Source organism: Maniola hyperantus, chromosome 9 (genome assembly GCF_902806685.2).
Source record: "Maniola hyperantus chromosome 9, iAphHyp1.2, whole genome shotgun sequence".
Taxonomy (NCBI): domain Eukaryota; kingdom Metazoa; phylum Arthropoda; class Insecta; order Lepidoptera; family Nymphalidae; genus Maniola; species Maniola hyperantus.
The window spans coordinates 2090131-2110084 of record NC_048544.1 but is presented as its reverse complement, the minus strand read 5'-3'; the positions used below and the strand labels follow the sequence as shown (position 1 = coordinate 2110084).

The 19954-nt window shown below is 37.0% G+C and overlaps 1 protein-coding gene across 3 annotated transcripts in view; it reads right to left on the bottom strand.

Annotated features, from left to right (window-relative positions):
• Positions 1 to 19954, bottom strand: part of LOC117985108 (lysosome membrane protein 2-like) — a 63602-nt gene that overhangs the window by 37230 nt on the left and 6418 nt on the right. The window contains exon 1 of one of the 3 annotated variants that reach the window (XM_034971789.2): positions 4085 to 4760. The exons of the other annotated variants lie outside the window; for them this stretch is intronic. Coding sequence (XP_034827680.1) covers positions 4085 to 4349 — 265 coding nt within the window. The 5' untranslated portion in view covers positions 4350 to 4760. Of the gene's footprint in view, positions 1 to 4084; positions 4761 to 19954 lie in introns of those variants that run through there. 3 annotated transcript variants of the gene reach the window in all.

The window sequence follows — 19954 nt, the reverse complement described above, 5'->3', positions numbered from 1 at the left end:
ACAGGCTAATTTTGATCCCGGAAAATTAAAGAGTTCCCACGGGATTTTTAAAAACCTACATCATCGCGTACGAAGTCGCGGGCATCAGCTAATATTATTATATAGTAATTAAGTAAATAAAAATATAAGGAGGCAGCCTAAAACAGTGGTATTACTTATTTCCCATTTTCCTAAAGAAGTTTTACGGCAAAACAAAATTACCATTATTAGATGTATCTTTAGATTTAATTACATAAAATTACACTTGTTTTGTTTTTTAGGTAAAACCCAGGGGCTAGAATTTTAGAGTAAAAAAGCACAGTACCTACTTAAGACACCTTTGCGTGATAAAAATTGGTATATTTTAACTGACTTAAAAGAATGGTATCTAATCGACTGTTTGCATACTTTTATATCTATATCTATTAGGTACAGAAACAGCTTTTGTTTCCTGGAGACGGCCAAATAAGAGTTCACGCGGGATATACAAAATAAACAGGCCAAGTGCGAGTCAGACTCGCGCACCGAGGGTTCCGTACTACAATCGTATTTTTCGACATTATGCACGATAATTCTAAAACTAGTTTTAGAATGCACAGGTAATGCTCTTTCATATGATACCCCACTTGGTATAGTTATCTTACTTTGCAAATTGAAAATAAGTACTAATTATTTGTTCATGAACACATTTTTTTTATAACCAGAAATTCACGGTTTTCGGATTTATTGCTTCACTTGTGCTATAAGACCTACCTACCAAATTTCATGATTCTAGGCCAACGGAAAGTACCCTATAGGTTTTCTTTACAGACACGACGGACAGACAGACAGACAGACAACAAAGTGATCATATGAAGGTTCCTATTTTCCTTTTGAGGTACGGAACCTTAAAAAAACTAAAAGTCGCGGGCATGTAGGGTATATAAAGGTAAATCAAATGCGGATTCAAGCCGGGCGGATCGGATAGAAGAAAATATAAACTTGTAGTCTAGACTAGACGAATTCTTGTTCTAGTGACTGATTAAACTTGACATAATTATTTAGAAAACATTGGCAATCTTATTACACAATGATTATAATATTTTATTATTTACTTCAGTTATATAATACTTAATAGATTATGACTTTGTGCGCGTGGATTTTGGTTTTTTAAAAACCCCGAGGGATGTCGCGTAGAAACCAATCAGGGGATGGGTTTACTTTAATCAAATTGCCTACCCCTTCAAAGGCTGGCCGTACATGGTCAAGTTGACGACCTCCCTGGCGCAGTGGTCTTATTAGTAGGACATCACAGGTTCGACTCCTGGCAGGGGTTTGAAATTTTATAATCTCTACATTTCTGGTCTGGTCTGGTGAGAGGCTTCGGCCGTGGCTATAGTTACCACCCTACCGGCAAAGCCGTGTCATCAAGCGATTTAGCGTTCCGGTACAATGCCGTGTAGAAACTAAATGAGCATGGGTTTCATAAAAACTGCCATACCCCTTCCAGGTTAGCCCGCTTCCATCTTAGACTGCATCATCACTTACCACCAGGTAAAATTGCAGCCAAGGGCTAACTTGTATCTGAATAAAAAATAAGAAAAGGTTTGCCGTCAAGTTTGCTGCGGACTTGAAGTGGCGTCCAGTCAACTGATGGAAATAAATTGGAATGAAATGTATGGATCAATTTATATGATAAAAAAGCTTGTCGCGAGATTCAAGAACTCTTATTTACTTAAGTTGAAATTTTTAAAATTAAATTCAATCAGTTAATAATTACTTGTATATCTACACAAGTAAATCTCGCTTTTATTCATATTATTGTGATATTTTCATTAGAAAAAAGGAAGAGATTAAAGTCCAGATTTAAAGACGCAAGCGTTGACGTAGCGTAATACCCCGTTCTGATTACAATATCCGTTTTAGAACCAGATTGCAAAGGAGTTTTAAAAAATTTCCACTGGCCGACGCGACGTCCGAGTTAGAATAATTAATTCCTTGCGGTTTAACAATAACATGGTTATTTTGATTAGTCTGCTACAGGTTTTTTTTTAATGTGTTCCTCCCTTTTTTTCTCCGACATGGCGGTCGGAGACTGTTCTAGGTCGGTATTCAGATTGGCTTTTTTTTCCATTTGCCTTTCTTAGTGCTTTGTTGAAATTGGTGCAACTACACACTAAGTGCAGTGCGTCGGGGATACAACGTTAGAAGCTTATACTTAGACTATGCTACAGTTTTTTTTTAATAATATTTTTTTTCTGCTACAGGTTTTGAATGTCGGTGACTCAAGTTATGATGCTGTAAACTTTCAGACAATCTTCCTTTTTTTGTTAGAAAGCGGCTATCCTTAGGTTACGTTATGCTAGGGGAGCCCAAGAGGAGATTTTGGGATTTTCTCGAGCCCGTCAGATTGAGACAAGGCAAGTTAATTAGATGCAGAAAAGTGTGCATTTCATTGATCTGACAATTCGAGCGTGAAAAATGGGAGAGTCACAAAGTTTCAAAAATCAGCCATTGCTTTTGGTTGCGTCCAAATTTTCCATTTTTTTTTACCATGTAGCAATTATTTTACCATGCGGCCCTGTGGATTGCTTCAATTTCGCATTGTGTCGCTTTGGCGTAAAATGAAGCTTTAGAAACATTGCGATATTAACCCAAGTTGGTAAATGTATGAGCAACTGAAGTTTGGAGGTCCTGAATTGACCTTTTGACATTAGTCACGCGTTGAAGTCTTTTCTTCGTGATATCATTATTACTTTGAACTTTACCTCATTTTGACAGATTAATATTTTCACAAGCAATTATTGTCCTTTATCTGCAGAAACATTTATTTCTTTAACCTTTATATATAACTAGCTTATGCACGCGACTTCGTCCGCGTGGACTACAAAAATTCAAACCCCTATATCACCCCCTTAGGGGTTGAATTTTAAAAAATCCTTTTTTAGCGGATGCCTACGTCATAATAGCTATCTGCATGCCAAATTTCAGCCCGATCCGTTCAGTAGTTTGAGCTGTGCGTTGATAGATCAGTCAGTCAGTCACCTGTTCCTTTTATATAGGTATTTGATTTGAAAAATCAATTGGCGATATCTATGGAAAATTCGATCAAATTCGAGAAATCAATTAAATTTCGATGTTTATATATTCACACGCAAAGCAGCCGACGATTAGAAGATAATTTAATAAATCGATTGTTATGTTGTTATGTTGTTATATTGTTATTGTTGCACCTCTACAATTGATTTAATTTAGCCTAGTTACAACTAATTGCAATTAAATTGACAAAATCGTTAAATTACAATCATTGTACGCTTTGTTTCCATTATTTTGGCATGTTATCTATTCTCATTATAGTTTCTTACGCATTTTATTTGGATATTAGATTTTTGGTACTGTAGGTATATCTTAAATTCCGCTATAAATACATTTGCCCCACAGGTATATTTCAATAAATAAAATTCTAAAAAAAAAGACCCGTGTTCAGTAGTGGGCCGGTGATAGGTTGATGATAACGATAATATTTTAATTTGGAGTTATATATAGGTATCTGTATGTGTACCTGTTTATAATTTAAAAAGGAAGATTTTAATTAATTTAAAATTTAGTTTTATTCTGACATAAGTAATGCCTAATTAGTTTAAGTTTTATTATAATCTCAATTTATTGTTAGATAAGTAGGTAGGTATTGTGTATAAACTTAATGATTTACTTATGAAAAAAAAACTTAAACTGATTTTAATTATTTTACGTTATAGTTATTTATGACAGTAATAGGACGATGTTAATAATCGCGGACATACATTATACTTAGATGCAGATCGAATACATAACTTTTTTTTAAGTCGGTTAAAATACCCACGGCGACGAAAAATAATGAAAAATAATCGATAAAAAACCGTAGGTAACCGATCGATCATTGCTCAGTTAATTTAATTATAAAGAAATAATAATCGATATTTCCCGAAAGCAGTGCACTATATTTTAAAATAAGCAAATTGGCATTAACAGTAAAATTACGATAATCTAATAATATGATATATTATTTGATTGGTCAAGGCGTTTAAAATTTAAGTAACTTCCGATAAAATATTTGTACGACAATATTATACAAAAAAAAACTTACATTTTGGTTTCCGCGTTTTCTGTCCATTCCGCCTATTTGTAAACAATCTGTTAATTATCTCCTCTTTTCCCTCACTGAAGTCCAAATCATCGCTGAATTTACTATTAAGTCCTTCACACTCCGATAGATTCGCTTCGAAAGTCGATGTATCGATGTCTCTTCTCAATCGGTTATTCGATAAATCTCTCAGTTCCTTATCATTTGAATTCACCGAAGAATACTGCTTTCCCGTCACTCGGTTCCAAATTTGAACTAATTCTTTCATTTTGTTTTATTAAAACTTCAAATAAAGAACATAACACTATAACTCCAGTTTTGGAAGCACAAAACGTAAGCTTCTGTTATTGTACACTAAAATTCGTTCAACAGTCAATTATCACAGTGTTAAGTTTTTAACACAAATAAAAATTGTGCCAGGTGCCTAATCAAAAGAAAAATAGTTTTCTAAAATTGCCCATAAAAACTGAGCGTAAGTCCCACGATATTTTTTTATTTACCCACAACTACACGAAATATAAACTAAAAGTTATTTGTTGTCTGTGTATCGAATTTCCCGCGCTCGCAACGTCATTACATGCCACAGATGAAAAATATTTCACCGTATGTCTGCATCGAACAACCGTCGTAACATCAAGTAAGATAAAACCTCCTTTCGCTTATATTAAACCGACCACCCGCATACATGTGTGCGTGTTAAACGTCAAACAAGTTCGTGCGAAAATCGATTTTATAGAACGGTCACTGTCAAGTTCTTGGGTTATAGTTAGTGCGTCATAAGGTTATTAGAGTTTTTTAACCAGAGCTAAAAATTCTGTAATGACCTTAAGTTTTTACTAAGATATTTTCAGCAAGCATGTTTATTTTTAGGATATATCCTTAAACTATGAAGGTTTGAATAGGTAGATGTGTTCGATACAATAGAATCAATTTTATTTATTTTTTCTGTGTGCCTTAATATTATAGCAATTAGCAATAATTTATTATCAAAGAGGAACTACTTACTTGAAGAAGGTAAGAACCTGGGTAAAAAACTGGCAGTCTATTCTAATATTTTCGAATATTTAAATCCTTAGATATTCGAGACCTTTGGGATGATTTCCATAACACCATTAGTTAGGTACCTAAGACCTACTAATGTAACCTCCCAAGTAGTCCTCGTATCTACTTTTAAAATTAGGTTTACTTAGGTGATGGTGATGCCGACTGTTGAGACAATTACAAAAGATTTTTTTAATTTTTTGCTGAGGGTCATGACTCCTTTCCGCAAACCACGTAATGGTAGCGGCGGGATAATAATATGGTAAGTTCCAAGATCATTCCACAGAATCCTTCTTCACTATATAAGTCGCGTGTTTTCTTTATGTTTAATCAGTTATAGAATCTTAAGATAGTTAGTTGTGTATTAACGACCTTTACACATAAATAACTCATACTATCTCCTATTAATAGTGTAAAAAATATAAACTCCTAAATCCATCCATACTTAATATTATAAATGCGAAAGTGTGTCTGTCTGTCTGCTAGCTTTTCACGACCCAACAGTTTAACCGATTTTGATGAAATTTGGTACAGAGTTAACTTACATCCCGGGCAAGGACATATGCTACTTTTTATCCCAGAAAATTAAAGAGTTCCCATAGGATTTTAAAAAAACTAAATCCAAGCGGACGAAGTCGCGGGCATCATCTAGTTTATTATATTTCAGTGCAATTTCACCATACTTTAAGAACCATTCACGAGGAAGGTATATACCTATATTATTAGTAAACCGTCACCTAGTACTCAATCTAAAGAAAGCTAGACCTCCCAGGCGAAATCAGGGCGAGATTGCTAGTCGAAGTAAAGACAAAATAAAATTATTAACTTTTTGCTTTAATAAAACTAGGAAATACGTCACAGTATCTATTACGATCGACACAGGTTTGTCATAGCACCACGTCACTAACTACCAGTATGATACATTCATGAATAAAAGATGCTGCGTAAAGACTAGCGCGCATTACATCAGGGATTTCTAATGAGTAAAAATATAGAGTTTATGCAATTCGTACAAGAAATTCTTACAAAATAAGAAAATATTTAAAAATACATCCCTTATATTATAATTTACTAATCAACGAAAATATTAAAAAATATAATTGTAATAAAAACTAAAGAAAGTATAGTATAATCCATACTAATATTAAAAATGCGAAAGTCTGTCTATCTGTCTGTCTGTCTCTCTGTCTGTCTGTGTCTCTGTCTGTTTGTTTCTCTGTCTGTTTAACCGATTTTGATGGCATTTGGTATAGAGTTAGCTAACCGTCCGGGGAAGGACATACTTTTTCTTCCAGAAATTAAAGAGTTCCCACGTGGTTTTTCAAAACTCTTAATCCACGCGAACGAAGTCGTGGGCATCGTCTAGTAATTTGTACAATTTATTTATTTATTTTTAGTCGTATATAAACGTATAATAATGTCCATAGAAATATTTTATGCGTATCATTTCGATTCAACGATGGATACCGCATCCACGTACTCGGTTCGAAATTTGAACTAATTCTTCAATTTTGTTTTATTTTAAAAATTCAAATGAAGAACATAGCAACATGTATAATAATGTAAATTCAATTGTAAAATGTAGTAAATAATGTAAATTAAATTTTTTGAAACACAAACGTAAGCTTTAGTCATTTTACACTAAATTTCGTTCAACATTTATCATAACCAAAACAATGCGCGCAAAACTTTATCGTAATATTTTCCCATATTTGCCATGAGTCGTAGTAAAAACATCACACAATAAGAAAGGCTTGGTATTGATTAATAATAATTATATGCCATTAGATATAATTGAGTCATTACATTACTTTGTGTCGGGGAAAATATAATATGTGTAGAATACGTATTTGTAGTGCATGGAACACGTGTCATGATGACATTTATAACGTGTTATTTAATTTGGTTCATGGAAATCCCGGAATTTGACTTATGATGCCTCAGGCATAAAAGGTGGGGTCGCGAGCGTCAGTCGCTTCGACTACGACCCACGGAAGTAAACCTTTTATAGGGTCATTAAAGCGCAAATCCAACAGGATCTTCGACGGTACGTAGTCATAAAATGTCGTGATTTTTTTGTATAGCGGCAGTTTATAGGGCTAGAATTCATTATTGAAGATAGGTATAATAATTTCAAAATCATGATTTTTATTTATTTTTAAAATAATTAAATATTAACGTCACTGTACGGATAGCGATTTTTTAAGAGCGATTTAGTTAGTTTCCGAAGGTTTCAGTTCTACCGCGTGTGAAAATCTAAAAACTAAAATGAATAATCACACACAAACTAATAAAATAGTGCGCGACAACCTTTACACCTAAACGAGATTTTCCTATAGTCGCCTGCCGGCGCAAAAACGTCACATCAGTACCCTTATTATAAATGCGAAAGTGTGTTTGTTTGTTGGTTGGTTGGTTTGTTGGTTTGTCCTTCAATCACGTCGCAACGTTGCTACGGATTGACGTGATTTTTTGCATGGGTATAGATAAAGACCTGAGAGTGACATAGGCTACTTTTTATCCCGGAAAATGAAAGAGTTCCCACGGGATTTTTAAAAACCTAACTCCACACGGACGAAGTCGCGGGCATTAGCTAGTTAAACATAATAAGAAAGGCTTAATAATGAATATACGCCATCGATTTAAATTTAATTGAGTTATAACTGGGGATAGTTTGTCGGAACTTTTCACTTGTGACGTTAAATGTAGGTACGAATATTTAAGTTTAATGGAAACCCATGTTCCGGGTATATGTATAGGAATCTGTAAACAAACCCGACGTTGGCGAATTTGATTATGACCGGCGAAAACACATCACCCAAATTGAGTTAGGTAGGTACTTTTTTTCACTTGTGACGTTAAACGTAGGTGCGAATATTTTAGGTTATTAGAACCCCATGTTCCGGGTATATGTATAGGAATCTGCAAACAAACCCGACATTGGCAAATTTGAATATGACCGGCGAAAACACATCGTTAAGTAGGTAGGTACCTACTTTTTGCCGGCTAAAAAAAAATACTTGTTAAGTAATAGTTTATTAAAGAGCACATTTTTTTTTTAAAGAATATTAGTCATTTAACATGGCTAATATTCCTCTTTCCTCTCCAATTAAGCGTCAAGCTTGTGCTAGGAGTAGGTACGACAATAGTGCAACGGGCGGGGTTTGAACCGTCGACCTTTCGGTTTTCAGTCCACTCCTATACCAGTTGAGCTATTGAGGCTCATTACAATGAATATTTTTTATTTCAGGGCGTAAGCATACTATTTTAACGATAATTATTTGTTTCAAATTGATGACGTTTTCCACCTTTTGATGGAATGTGCCCGTAATGATTTGGAGCTACTGCGTATTCTTAAGAATAATTACAGTGTGGGTATGTGCAACAGCCTGTTAGCTACCCCATTGTCAAGGAACGCGCGGTGGCTCATTGATATGTGTCAATAATGTGTTTGTGTTTTTTTTTGTTTTTTTTAAGTGTTTTTTTATGTGTGTTTTTGACGATGCGATGTTTAATTTACGGGGGTGACATAGTGAGCTATGACTAAACCCCCCCCCCCCCCCCCCCCCCAAAAAAAAGGAAAAAAAATTGTTTTTGAGGTTCCGTAGTAAAACAGGAACCCTTATAAAAACTTTACAGAGTAAGAAAGGCTTTACCTATCCTAATCCTAATATCCTAGTAATATTATAAATGTGAAAGTGTGAATGTTTGGATGTTTGGATGTTTGGATGTTTGTTACTCAATCACGCAAAAACGGCTGAACGGATTTGGATGAAATTTGGAATTATACCCTGGATTAACTCATAGGCATTTCTTTATAAATATTACACTCATTCCCACAAATGACTTTCCCACTTTCGCGAGGCGGAAATCATCGCGAAACAAAAATGAATCACTAAATGTGTTGCTCATCGCAAATCTCGAGAACAGCTGAACCGATTTCGCTAATTCTTTTTTTATAATATTCCTTGAAGTACGAGGATGGTTCTTACGGAGAGAAACATTTAAAAAAATTGAATCGACTGTTAGGCGGAACGAAGTTCGCCAGGGCATGCTAGTATTGGAATATAAAAACTCGCATCACGGATGTGGCTATATTTTTTATTTACTTTTGACGTGATGCCACTGATCTACTTATACCTACAATCGTTATTTAATACTTAATGCTCGTTAAAATGTCCTTAGGTAAATGAAAATGCGTAGATCTAATGTAAATCTAATATCACACATCCCGGATAGGCATTTTGATACTTGATATTTTGACTTCCATCATCATCATCATCATCATCATCATCATCAAGTGATAGACGTCCACTGCTGCACGTAGGTCTCTTGGTAGGGTCTTCCACACGCCAAGGTCTTGCGTCTTTGATACATTACGTGGCAGAAGGTAATGTACATCGACATTTAGAAGGAGATAGCAGATTTGTAGAGCGTTGTCCCCACAGTAAAACGTCATATAAGTATATCTATGATTTTTTAAACATATATAATTTATATCTACTTTATATTTTATAATGTAAATTGTAAGTATATTAAGTAACTATTAAATTAATAACATTATGTGGTTGACGTAGTGGGTAGCATGTATATATTACTATATTATGTATATTATTACTGTTTTTAGGGTTCCGTACCTCAAAAGGAAAAACGGAACCCTTATAGGATCACTTTGTTGTCTGTCTGTCTGTCTGTCTGTCTGTCAAGAAACCTACATAGTACTTCCCGTTGACCTAGAATCATGAAATTTGGCAGGTAGGTAGGTCTTATAGCTGACATTTGGAGGAAAATCTGAAAACCGTGAATAACTAATTAGTATTTTCAACTTTTAAAGTGAGTGACTATATCAAGTGGGGTATCATATGAAAGGTCTACACCTGTACATTCTAAAACAGGTTTTTATTTATTTTTATGCATCATAGTTTTTGAATTATCGTGCAAAATGTCGAAAAAATACGACTGTAGTACGGAACCCTCATTGCGCGAGCCTGACTCGCACTTGGCCGGTTTTTTTATGTAAGCCCTGCGTGCTACTGTTTGTTGATCCGAATAAATAAAAATAAAAATGAAAGAATATTAGCCATGTTAAATCTAAATATATAAAAGGAAAAGGTGACTGACTGACTGACTGATCTATCAACGCACAGCTCAAACTACTGAACGGATCGGGCTGGAATTTCGCATGCAGATAGCTATTATGGCGTAGGCATCCGTTAAGAAATTTTTTTTGAAAATTCAACTCCTAAGGCGGTGAAATAGGGGTTTGAAATTTGTGTAGTCCACGCGGACGAAGTCGCGAGCATACGCTAGTGACTAATATTCGCTTTACCTCTCCAACTAAGCGTCAAGCTTGTGCTAGGAGTAGGTACGACAATAGTGCAACGGGCGGGGTTTGAACCGTCGACCTTTCGGTTTTCAGTCCACTCCTTTACAGGTTGAGTTATTAAGGCTCTTGACAGAAACGAGCCGAAATGTCATTCTAAAGGCCGATGTACATTACTTTCTGCTGCGTACTGTATATTATAGTGTGTTATCTATCGCGCCACCTGTATCCAACGGCCAAAATAAAATTAATAGGTAGCTAAATTAAACGAAAACGAACCAAAGTCCTAAAAAATACCGAAGTCACTGTTTTGTCATCTAATTTTAATGTATATAACGGGTACATCATCATCATCATGATCAACCCATCACCGGCTCACTACAGAGCACGGGTCTCCTCTCAGAGTGAGAAGGGTTTTGGCCGTAGTCTACCACGCTGGCCATGTGCGGATTGGTAGACTTCACACACCTTTGAGAACATTATAGAGAACTCTTAGGCATGCAGGTTTCCTCACGATGTTTTCCTTCACTGTTAAAGCAAGTGATATTTAATTAATTAAAACGCACATAACTCCGAAAAGTTAGAGATGCGTGCCCGGGATCGAACCCCCGACCTCCGATTAGAAGGCGGACGTCCTAACCACTGGGCTATCACGGGTACATACCACGATTAATTTTTGTTTTTACTTGTCGATATTTCAACCCAATGGCACGGGTCGTGGTCACGACGGGACTGCGGTGCTGCGAGAGATGAAGTTCGAGCTGTCAAGGACAGTAGCAAAGTACCCTCTTTCTTGTCGTTAAACCACGATATAAGCTTAAAATCATTTGTCATCTAATACTTCTAATATTATAAAAAGGTAAAGTTTGTAAGTTTGTTTGTAGGAATCTCTATATAATCTCTGGAACTACTGAACCGATTTTGAAAATTCTTTCACCAGCTGAAAGTCACATTATTTCTGCGTGACATAGACATTATGTTTCATTTTCAAAAAAAATAGTGATCTGTACGAAAATTGTAACAAGCTAACCGTGCGAAGCCGGTACGGGTCCGGGTTTCAATAAAAAATACTAGTATTTTTGAAAACTACTCACGCACTAGTCGATGAATCACAAAGGTAAAATTTGCATTAACTAGAGCATCTGTGAAACCCCATAGTAGGGGCTTCCCCTGTCATGGACGTGATAGAATTTCTTTTCATTTATTACCGACAAAGCCATTCTGCAAAGCGGTACATTTTTTTTTTAAATTCAGATACAAGTTAGCCCTTGACTGCAATCTCACCTGGTGGTAAGTGATGATGCAGTCTAAGATGATAGCGGGCTAACCTGAAAGGGGTATGGCAGTTTTTATTAAACCCATACCCCTTTGGTTTCTACACGGCATCGTACCGGAACGCTAAATCGCTTGGCGGCACAGCTTTGCCGGTAGGGTGGTAACTAGCCACGGCCGAAGCCTCCCACCAGACAATTTTGTGATTTTCCTAAAATAGTGTTGCCGTCACATAGTGAATTATGTACGTACTGTTAGGCGGATTGTTTATAGTGTGTTAGAGGACTAATGTTGATAGTCTGCACACTGCCTAGCACCCTCTGAAATTTCTCCGAGAGTCTATGGTTTGGCATCTTAGACACTAGACTCTTATGGGACGCTTGGAATATGAATAGTTCATTGTACCGACTTGTAAATTAATTAAATAAGAAACAGTGATTTTTTTTTAATGATTGATTTAAAATGAATGAAATGTAGGTTAAAGTATATCAAAGTGGTTTTCATTTTAACAGTACTTATTAAAAAAACTTTCTTCAAAACAAAATTTCCGTGCTAACTCATCGATTTTCCGAGATGTAAAGTTCCATCCCTAGGGTTTAGGAGGCAAGGGCAATACTTCTGGATGCTAGAGTATACCTATTGAATAACGTCTTAACTCAAAATTGACGCAAAGATAAAATCGCGCACATCAATTTAAAAATCTCCGCTACTTATGTCATTTTAATAACTAACATTATGTCCCTACACCTAACACAAGCATATCTTTATGACAGGTTGAAATGACAATCGGGGAGGGAACACCCCGCACACCCGCACAGCCCCCGCGCTAACCCGGTGCGGGCGAGCGCGGGTGACGTGAGGGTGTACGGGGCGTCCCCCCGCCTCATACCCCAATTGCCATCTCAACCTGTCGCGGTTAAATAATTAGGTACATATCAAGTATGTGCTGAGATGATATAATAATATTAAAAGTGACGTTAATCATGAGCACTGCATTATGACAATGATTGCTGTTGTAATATCGACTTTATTTTAATAAATATAAAGTTTCTAATGGAACAAATAGTTAAACGTGTAAGGACAGTGTCAGTGGTTCTACATGAATCTAGAAATTAATTTGAAGCTACGGAAAATAAGCAAATGACTTCTAAAGACACTGTCAGATATGCGGCAGCTATACTATAAGGCGCCGTCCTATTGTCATCGCTCGCGCGATGATGCGATGCGATTTCATCGTGCGATGAAATACAATATGAACGCCCATGGACGCATTGGATCATATTCTACAGGACATATTGAAAAATACTATCTAAATATATGTATAAAATGAAAAGGTGACTGACTGACTGACTGATCTATCAACAGCACCAGGCAGCACAGCTCAAACTATTGGACGGGTCGGGCTGAAATTTGCCATACTGATAGCTATTATGACGTCGGCATCCGCTAAGAAAGGATTTTTGAAAATTCAACCCCTAAGGGGGTGAAATAGGGGTTTGAAGTTAGTGTAGTCCACGCGGATGAAGTCGCGAGCATAATCTAGTTAAGTAATAATCCAGGCGTTACGAACTTATTACATTACTAGCTTATGTTCGCGACTTCGTCCGCGTGGACTTCACAAATTTCAAACTCCCTGTTTTGTCCCTTTAGCGATTGATTTTTCAAAAACCGTTTGTTAGCGTATGTCTACGTCATAATAGTTAGCTGCATGCCAAATTGCAGCCAAATCCGTCCAGAAGTTTGAGCTGCGCGTTGATATATCAGTCAGTCAGTCAGTCAGTTTTTTATAATATACATATAGATTTTAGTATCCACGAAAACGGAAAACAGCAGTAATTGAACTATTGCGACTTTTCCGTTATATTCCTTCAAGGGTTGCCTGTAATGTAACGATTGCTGGTAGCAATAAGGCTGCCTTTTCATGCACTTATTGGTCAACTATGTACAACTAGGTATCTACTATTAGCTTCTATTCGCTTCTCCTACGTTATGACATAAACCTCAATATGACTTGCACAAAATCTTTTGCTACTTGTTTTTATTTATTAATTGTATAGGTACAATGTAAATATCAATTATAAATCACTATACATAATAATAATATTATGCGGCGGTAATAGCCTAGTGGTTAAGACGTCCGCCTTCTTTTCGGGAGGTCGGAGGGTTCGATCCCGGGCACGCACCACTAACTTTTCGGAGTTATGTGCGTTTTTAAAACAATTAAATATCACTATGCTTTTTAAGTAAAACATCGTGACGAAACCGGCATGCCTGAGAGTTCTCCATGTTCTCAAAGGTATGTAAAGTCTGCCGATCCGCATTGGGCTAGCGTAGCAGACTATGGCCTAAACCCTAAACGGCTCAGTAGTGGGCCGGTAATGGGTTGATTGTGATGATATATAAAGTGTGTTTGTTAAATTAATAGTTTTGTCCTTCAATGTCTCAACCTAAGGTACGCACTTAAATCTCCAGGTCTAAAAGACCTGGAGATTTAAGTGGGAAACCAGCCCGGAATGAAGAAAAAGAAAGAAGACCTGGAGAGTGACATAGGCTACTTTTTATCCCGCAAAATCGAAAATAAGTTTCCACTGTATTTTTATAATTTTTCTGATAGTATTTTTCTGGTTTTTACCTACACTTCAAGGAAATTTCTAAATAATTTTTAAATACATAATTTATCAAAAATTTCGCAACCGGTAGGATTCGAACCTGCATCTTTTGGGTTCGCGCCCGACGCCTTGACAGCTAGGCCACGGTTTCGCTTAGAATTATTTAGAAAGTCCCCACGGGGTTTTTAAAAACCTAAATCCACGCGGATAAGGTCACGGGCATCAATTAGGGCATCTATACTTATTAGTATAAGTAAAATCCGTGCGAGATTAATTTGATTGATTATAATTTTTATGAGCTAAGCCAGTTTGTATGATTATATTTTTACAAGAGTATTTTAAACGCAAAAAGAGGGTCGTTTTAAATTTGACCGTTCTGTTATCTGTCTGTCTGTCTGTGGCATCGAAGCGCTCAAAGATTAAAAAAAACTGGTCACTCCTATGGGATTAAGCTGAGATAAAAAAAAATTGAATCATAAATTAAATTGAGCATTGATATAGGATTATACTCGGATTAAAAACCGGCCAAGTGCAAGACAGACTCGCGCACCCAGGGTTCCGTATTACAGTCGTATATTTTCGACTTTTTGCACGATAAATCAAAAACTATTATGCATAAAAATAAATAAAAATCTGTTTTAGAATATTCAAGTGGTGTCTCTTTCAGGTGATCTTATCTTACTTTTAAAATTGAAAATACTAATATTTGTTCACACACACATTCACATTTTAATTTATTTTTTCTGCGATGTAACCAGAAATTAATGGTGTTCGGATTTATTCCTTTACTAATTGTGCTATAACGTCAACGGAAGTAGGTAGGTTAGATAGGATAGAACAGAAATAGGTTTTCTTGTCAGACACGACAGACACACGGACAGACGCACAACAAAGTGATCCTATAAGGGTTCCTTTTTCTTTTGAGGTACGGAACCCAAAAAATTGAAGTGACAAGTTGAATATTATTAATCATTAATCATTTCTAAAAAAAAAGGAGTACCTGCGTAGGTACATTATACATACAATAATAGTGTCGTAAATATTGTTGAGTAATAATACAATTCACTCTCTCATTCACTCTCATTAAAATATCCCCAGCGCAGATAGGGACGAAATATTCTAGAAAACCCGAAGGTTGTGGTCTACTATGTAGGTATCAGACCTGCCTATGTCGGTTTATGGAAAATCACTTCGGATGCAAATTTATTGGCAAATGCCTACCAAGACAAGGCGAAATCCCACTCATTCCTTTTTGGACATAATTATCGCTATTTCCTCTATACACCGGAACTAAAAATAATCTTTGTTTACGTTATAAATGAAGCAATCAATAGCGAATCAATAGAGCATCGATATAGATTATAGGCATTATACCATGTTGCGACTTGCGGTATGGCAATCGGGGTATGAGGTGGGGGGACGCCCCGCACACTCGCATGTCACCCGCACTCTCTCGCACCGGGTTAGCTTGGGTGTGTGCGGGGCGTTCTCTCCCCAATGGCCATCTCTACCTGTCGCGTATCTACTATAGGTAGATACTAGCTTATGCCCGCAACTTCGCCCGCGTGGACTACACAAATTTCAAACCCCTATTTCACCCCCTTAGGGGTTGAATTTTCAAAAATCCTTTCTTAGCGGACGCCTACGTCATAACAGCTATCTGCATGCCAAATTTCAGTCCGATCCGTCCAGTAGTTTGAGCTGTGCGTTGATAGATCAGTCAGTCAGTCAGTCAGTCAGTCAGTCAGTCAGTCACCTTTTCCTTTTATATATTTAGATTATAACATGAAGGAGTCCCTGGATTCAGGTGTCACAGGACTGTGGCGTGTGGAAATCTCTACAAAGAGACCTATATGTATGTCACAGAATATATAATAGTCTACGTACCTATGTCCAGCAGTGGACGTCTATCAGTTAACTTGGCTCAGGTGGAAGAAGCGCCAGAATAACCAGCTCTAAGTTATAAGATGTGATGTGTGGCACAGTTTGGTATATAAACGTCTTTTCGTTCTTTCTTTCTAACTATGATGATAATAACGCGAAGACCATTAAACCGGGTAGGTACTAGGTAGGTACGTTCGGTGGAGCGTTTCAAATCGGCACAAAAATAATTGTCATTTTCTATGGTTGTCTTCCAGCATACTGATATGGACTACATATCAGTGGTATAAGTCCCGCAAATTGCTAATACGCTTGAAATTGCGAATTTAGTGACGTCAGCACTAGACTGAAGTGTCGAGCTAATGGTATATTTTTACCTAAATTAACGTCAAATTACGTCATTTCGATGTTAATGAGACATGGTTCCAGCGCTAAAGCAATTTGCGGGACTTATACAGTGGAAGACCCCACTAGGTGGACGGACGACATCAGACGAGTCGCAGGGAGCCGCTGGATCCAGGCGGCGCAAGACCGTGGCGTGTGGAAGTCCCTACAAGAGACCTATGTCCAGCAGTGGACGTCTATTGGTTGATGATGATGATGATACAGTGATAACAATTGGAACAAACGGCCTTGACTTTGATCATCACTTATTGCCGTGTGAGATGCAGTCTAGAGCTGACTTGTCATCGAATAAAACTATTTTCTAAATTTCCTTACTTAGGTTTCATGTTTCCTTAAAGTAATTAAGTACTGGACGAAGGTAAACAAGTTAATAACAGAGTGAGCTAACGTAAATACGCAGTGTAATACCAAGGAGTAGCAATCATACAGTGAATAAAATACTTGCACATCGCGATGGTAGTCGTGCGAGATGGAATCTCAGAGATTCGTAAATGCGTGCAAAATTGCTACGCAAAAGGGTTGCACCAGGATATCAAAATTGCATTTCTGGCTGACTTAAGCAAAAAATATGCATTTTTTAAAGAATAGCGCTTGGCTGCAATCAGACCTGCTGGCAAGTGATGATGCAGCTTAAGATGGAGCGCGCTTGTTTAGAAGATGTCTATCCACTCTTGACTTTAAGATACCTATATTAAAGGTGGAGGAGGAAACCGAGGCCGGAAGAGCTTTCCATATCCTAGCGGTTCGAATTAGAAACGAGGAAACATATCACTGTGCGTGGAATTTCGACTTCGTAGGTGCGGATGTAAACCTTGACGATGCCTTGCGGTACGATAGAACATGCAAAAGACAGACTTTCAATGCCTTTAAAATTGCTAAATAATAGTAACTTAATTTATTTCTTTTCTAAATAATATCGCAATCAAAAAAAAAATTAAAAGTTAGAGGTGCCTGCGATCGAACTGTACGATTAATAAACTATGGAAATTCCTTCGATGGAAACTTTAATCAATTTAATACCTAAAAAAAATTGCGGTTTTTGCAAAAGGCGTCTATCGCCGAATAGAGCGATACTAATTTATAATAAGATCTAAGTTCCGGGTTCGTGTCTGACTTGATTTTTTAGGTAAGTATCATAATGTGTGAGGTTTTGGTCATGCGTTTGCCTATAATGAATTTAGAAATCAGTACCCTTATTATAAATGCGAAAGTGTGTTTGTTTGTTGGTTCATTGGTTTGTCCTTCAATCACGTCGCAACAGTGCAACGGATTGACGTGATTTTTTGCAAGGGTATAGATAAAGACCTGGAGAGTGACATAGGCTACTTTTTATCCCGGAAAATCCAAGAGTTCCCACGGGATTTTTAAAATACCTAATTCTACGCGGACGAAGTCGCAGGCATCAGCTAGTAAAAATTAATCTATCCGTAGTCAATGACCTATTTTACCTCCTTAGGGGTTGAATTTTTTTACTTATTTGAATGACTTATTAAAATGAATGTTGTTCAATAAATAAACACCTACCCATTTTATGAATAAAAAGTGCATCCGTCTTTAAAATCTTGAGGTAGTTTACTTAGGTAATTATAAAATCTTACAATAACAAGTCGGTAAGTTCAGGTGCGCTCATAATGCGCTCATGAAAAAAGTATGTTCTGCACTTCTATAGCTAAGCGTTAATCAAGTCATCAGTAAGGCTCCTTTCAGACGTGCGACAACCAGAAGACAGCGTTACCCAGACAGACCCAGCAGGAAAATATTAGGAACTTATATCTAGTATATCTAGTGGTAGACGGTAGCCAGCACTTAAAGGTACTCATAATATAATGTACTCATGAAAAAAGTACTAAAGGTTCTGCACTTCTATAGAAGCGTTAACAAAGTCATCAGTAAGAGTACTTTCAGACGTGCCACATCCACACGACAGCGTTATATTACCTAGGAGGAAAACATAAGGTATGTCTAGTATCTAGTGGTAGATGGTATAGCTAGCACTGGCAGGTACTCAGATAATGCGCTCATGAAAAAAGGATAAAAGTTCTGCACTTCTATAGAAGCGTTAATCAAGTCATCAGTAAGGGTCCTTTCAGACGTGCCACATCCACAAGACAGCCTTATAATTATACCTAGTAGGAAAACATAAGGTATGTCTTATGTCTAGTATCTAGCGGTAGATGGTAGATGGTATAGTTAGCACTGGCAGGTACTCAGATAATGCGCTCATGAAAAAAGCATAAAGGTTCTGCACTTCTGTAGAAGCGTTAATCAGGTCATCAGTAAGGGTCCTTTTAGACGTGCCACAACCACAAGATAGCGGTATATTTACTAGTATGGAATCATTAAAGCTAGTATTTCATTTATCCACAATAAAACAGCTATCCTACGGTTTAATTTACAGCATTAAAAAAATGGGAACAATAATCATAACTGAATTCCGTTCCTACTTCACTCTTTCTACCACCGTACCGCAAGACACCGGGCGAGTTTCTACCCCTATGTCGTCAACATTCCATCTACGCGTACGAAACGTTTTGCGTCATCATTTCTTATACGCATGGCTAGGGTCTGGAATACTCTTCCTTGATCAGTGTTTCCTGCCAATTATAATCCGGGTTTCTTTAAAACAAGAATGAATATGCACCTTCTAGGCAAACGCGTCCCATCTTAGGCCACATTATCACTTCCCATCAGGTGTGATCGTGGTCAAGCGTGCGCCTATAATGAATAAAAAAACTGAATAGACGTTTTTTAGGTGAAAACCGGCCAAGTGCGACTCAGGCTCGCGCAATGAGGGTTCCGTACTACAGTCGTATTTTTTCGACATTTTGCACGATAATTCAAAAACTATGATGCATAAAAATAAATAAAAATCTGTTTTAGAATGTACAGGTGAAGACCTTTCATATGATACCCCACTTGATATAGTCACTCACTTCGAAAGTTGAAAATACTAATTATTAGTTCATGACCACAATTTAATTTTTTTTGAGTGATCTAACCCTAAATTCACGGTGTTCAGATTTTTCCCCAAATGTCAGCTATAAGATCTACCTACCTGCCAAATTTCATGATTCTAGGTCAACGGGAAGTACCCTGTAGGTTTCTTGACAAACAGACGGACAGACAGACAGACAGACAACAAAGTGATCTTATAAGGGTTCCGTTTTTCTTTTTGAGGTAAGGAACCCTAAAAACGTCTATACGTTTCCGTCTGTTGTGCGTTTCGTAAAAGGGTTAATCTATACCGTCTGGGATGGATATAGGAACACGTGTTCGAGTATTCGGCCTATGGTGGCCGTTTTAGAGCATCATCATGATGATGATCATGATCAACACATTGCC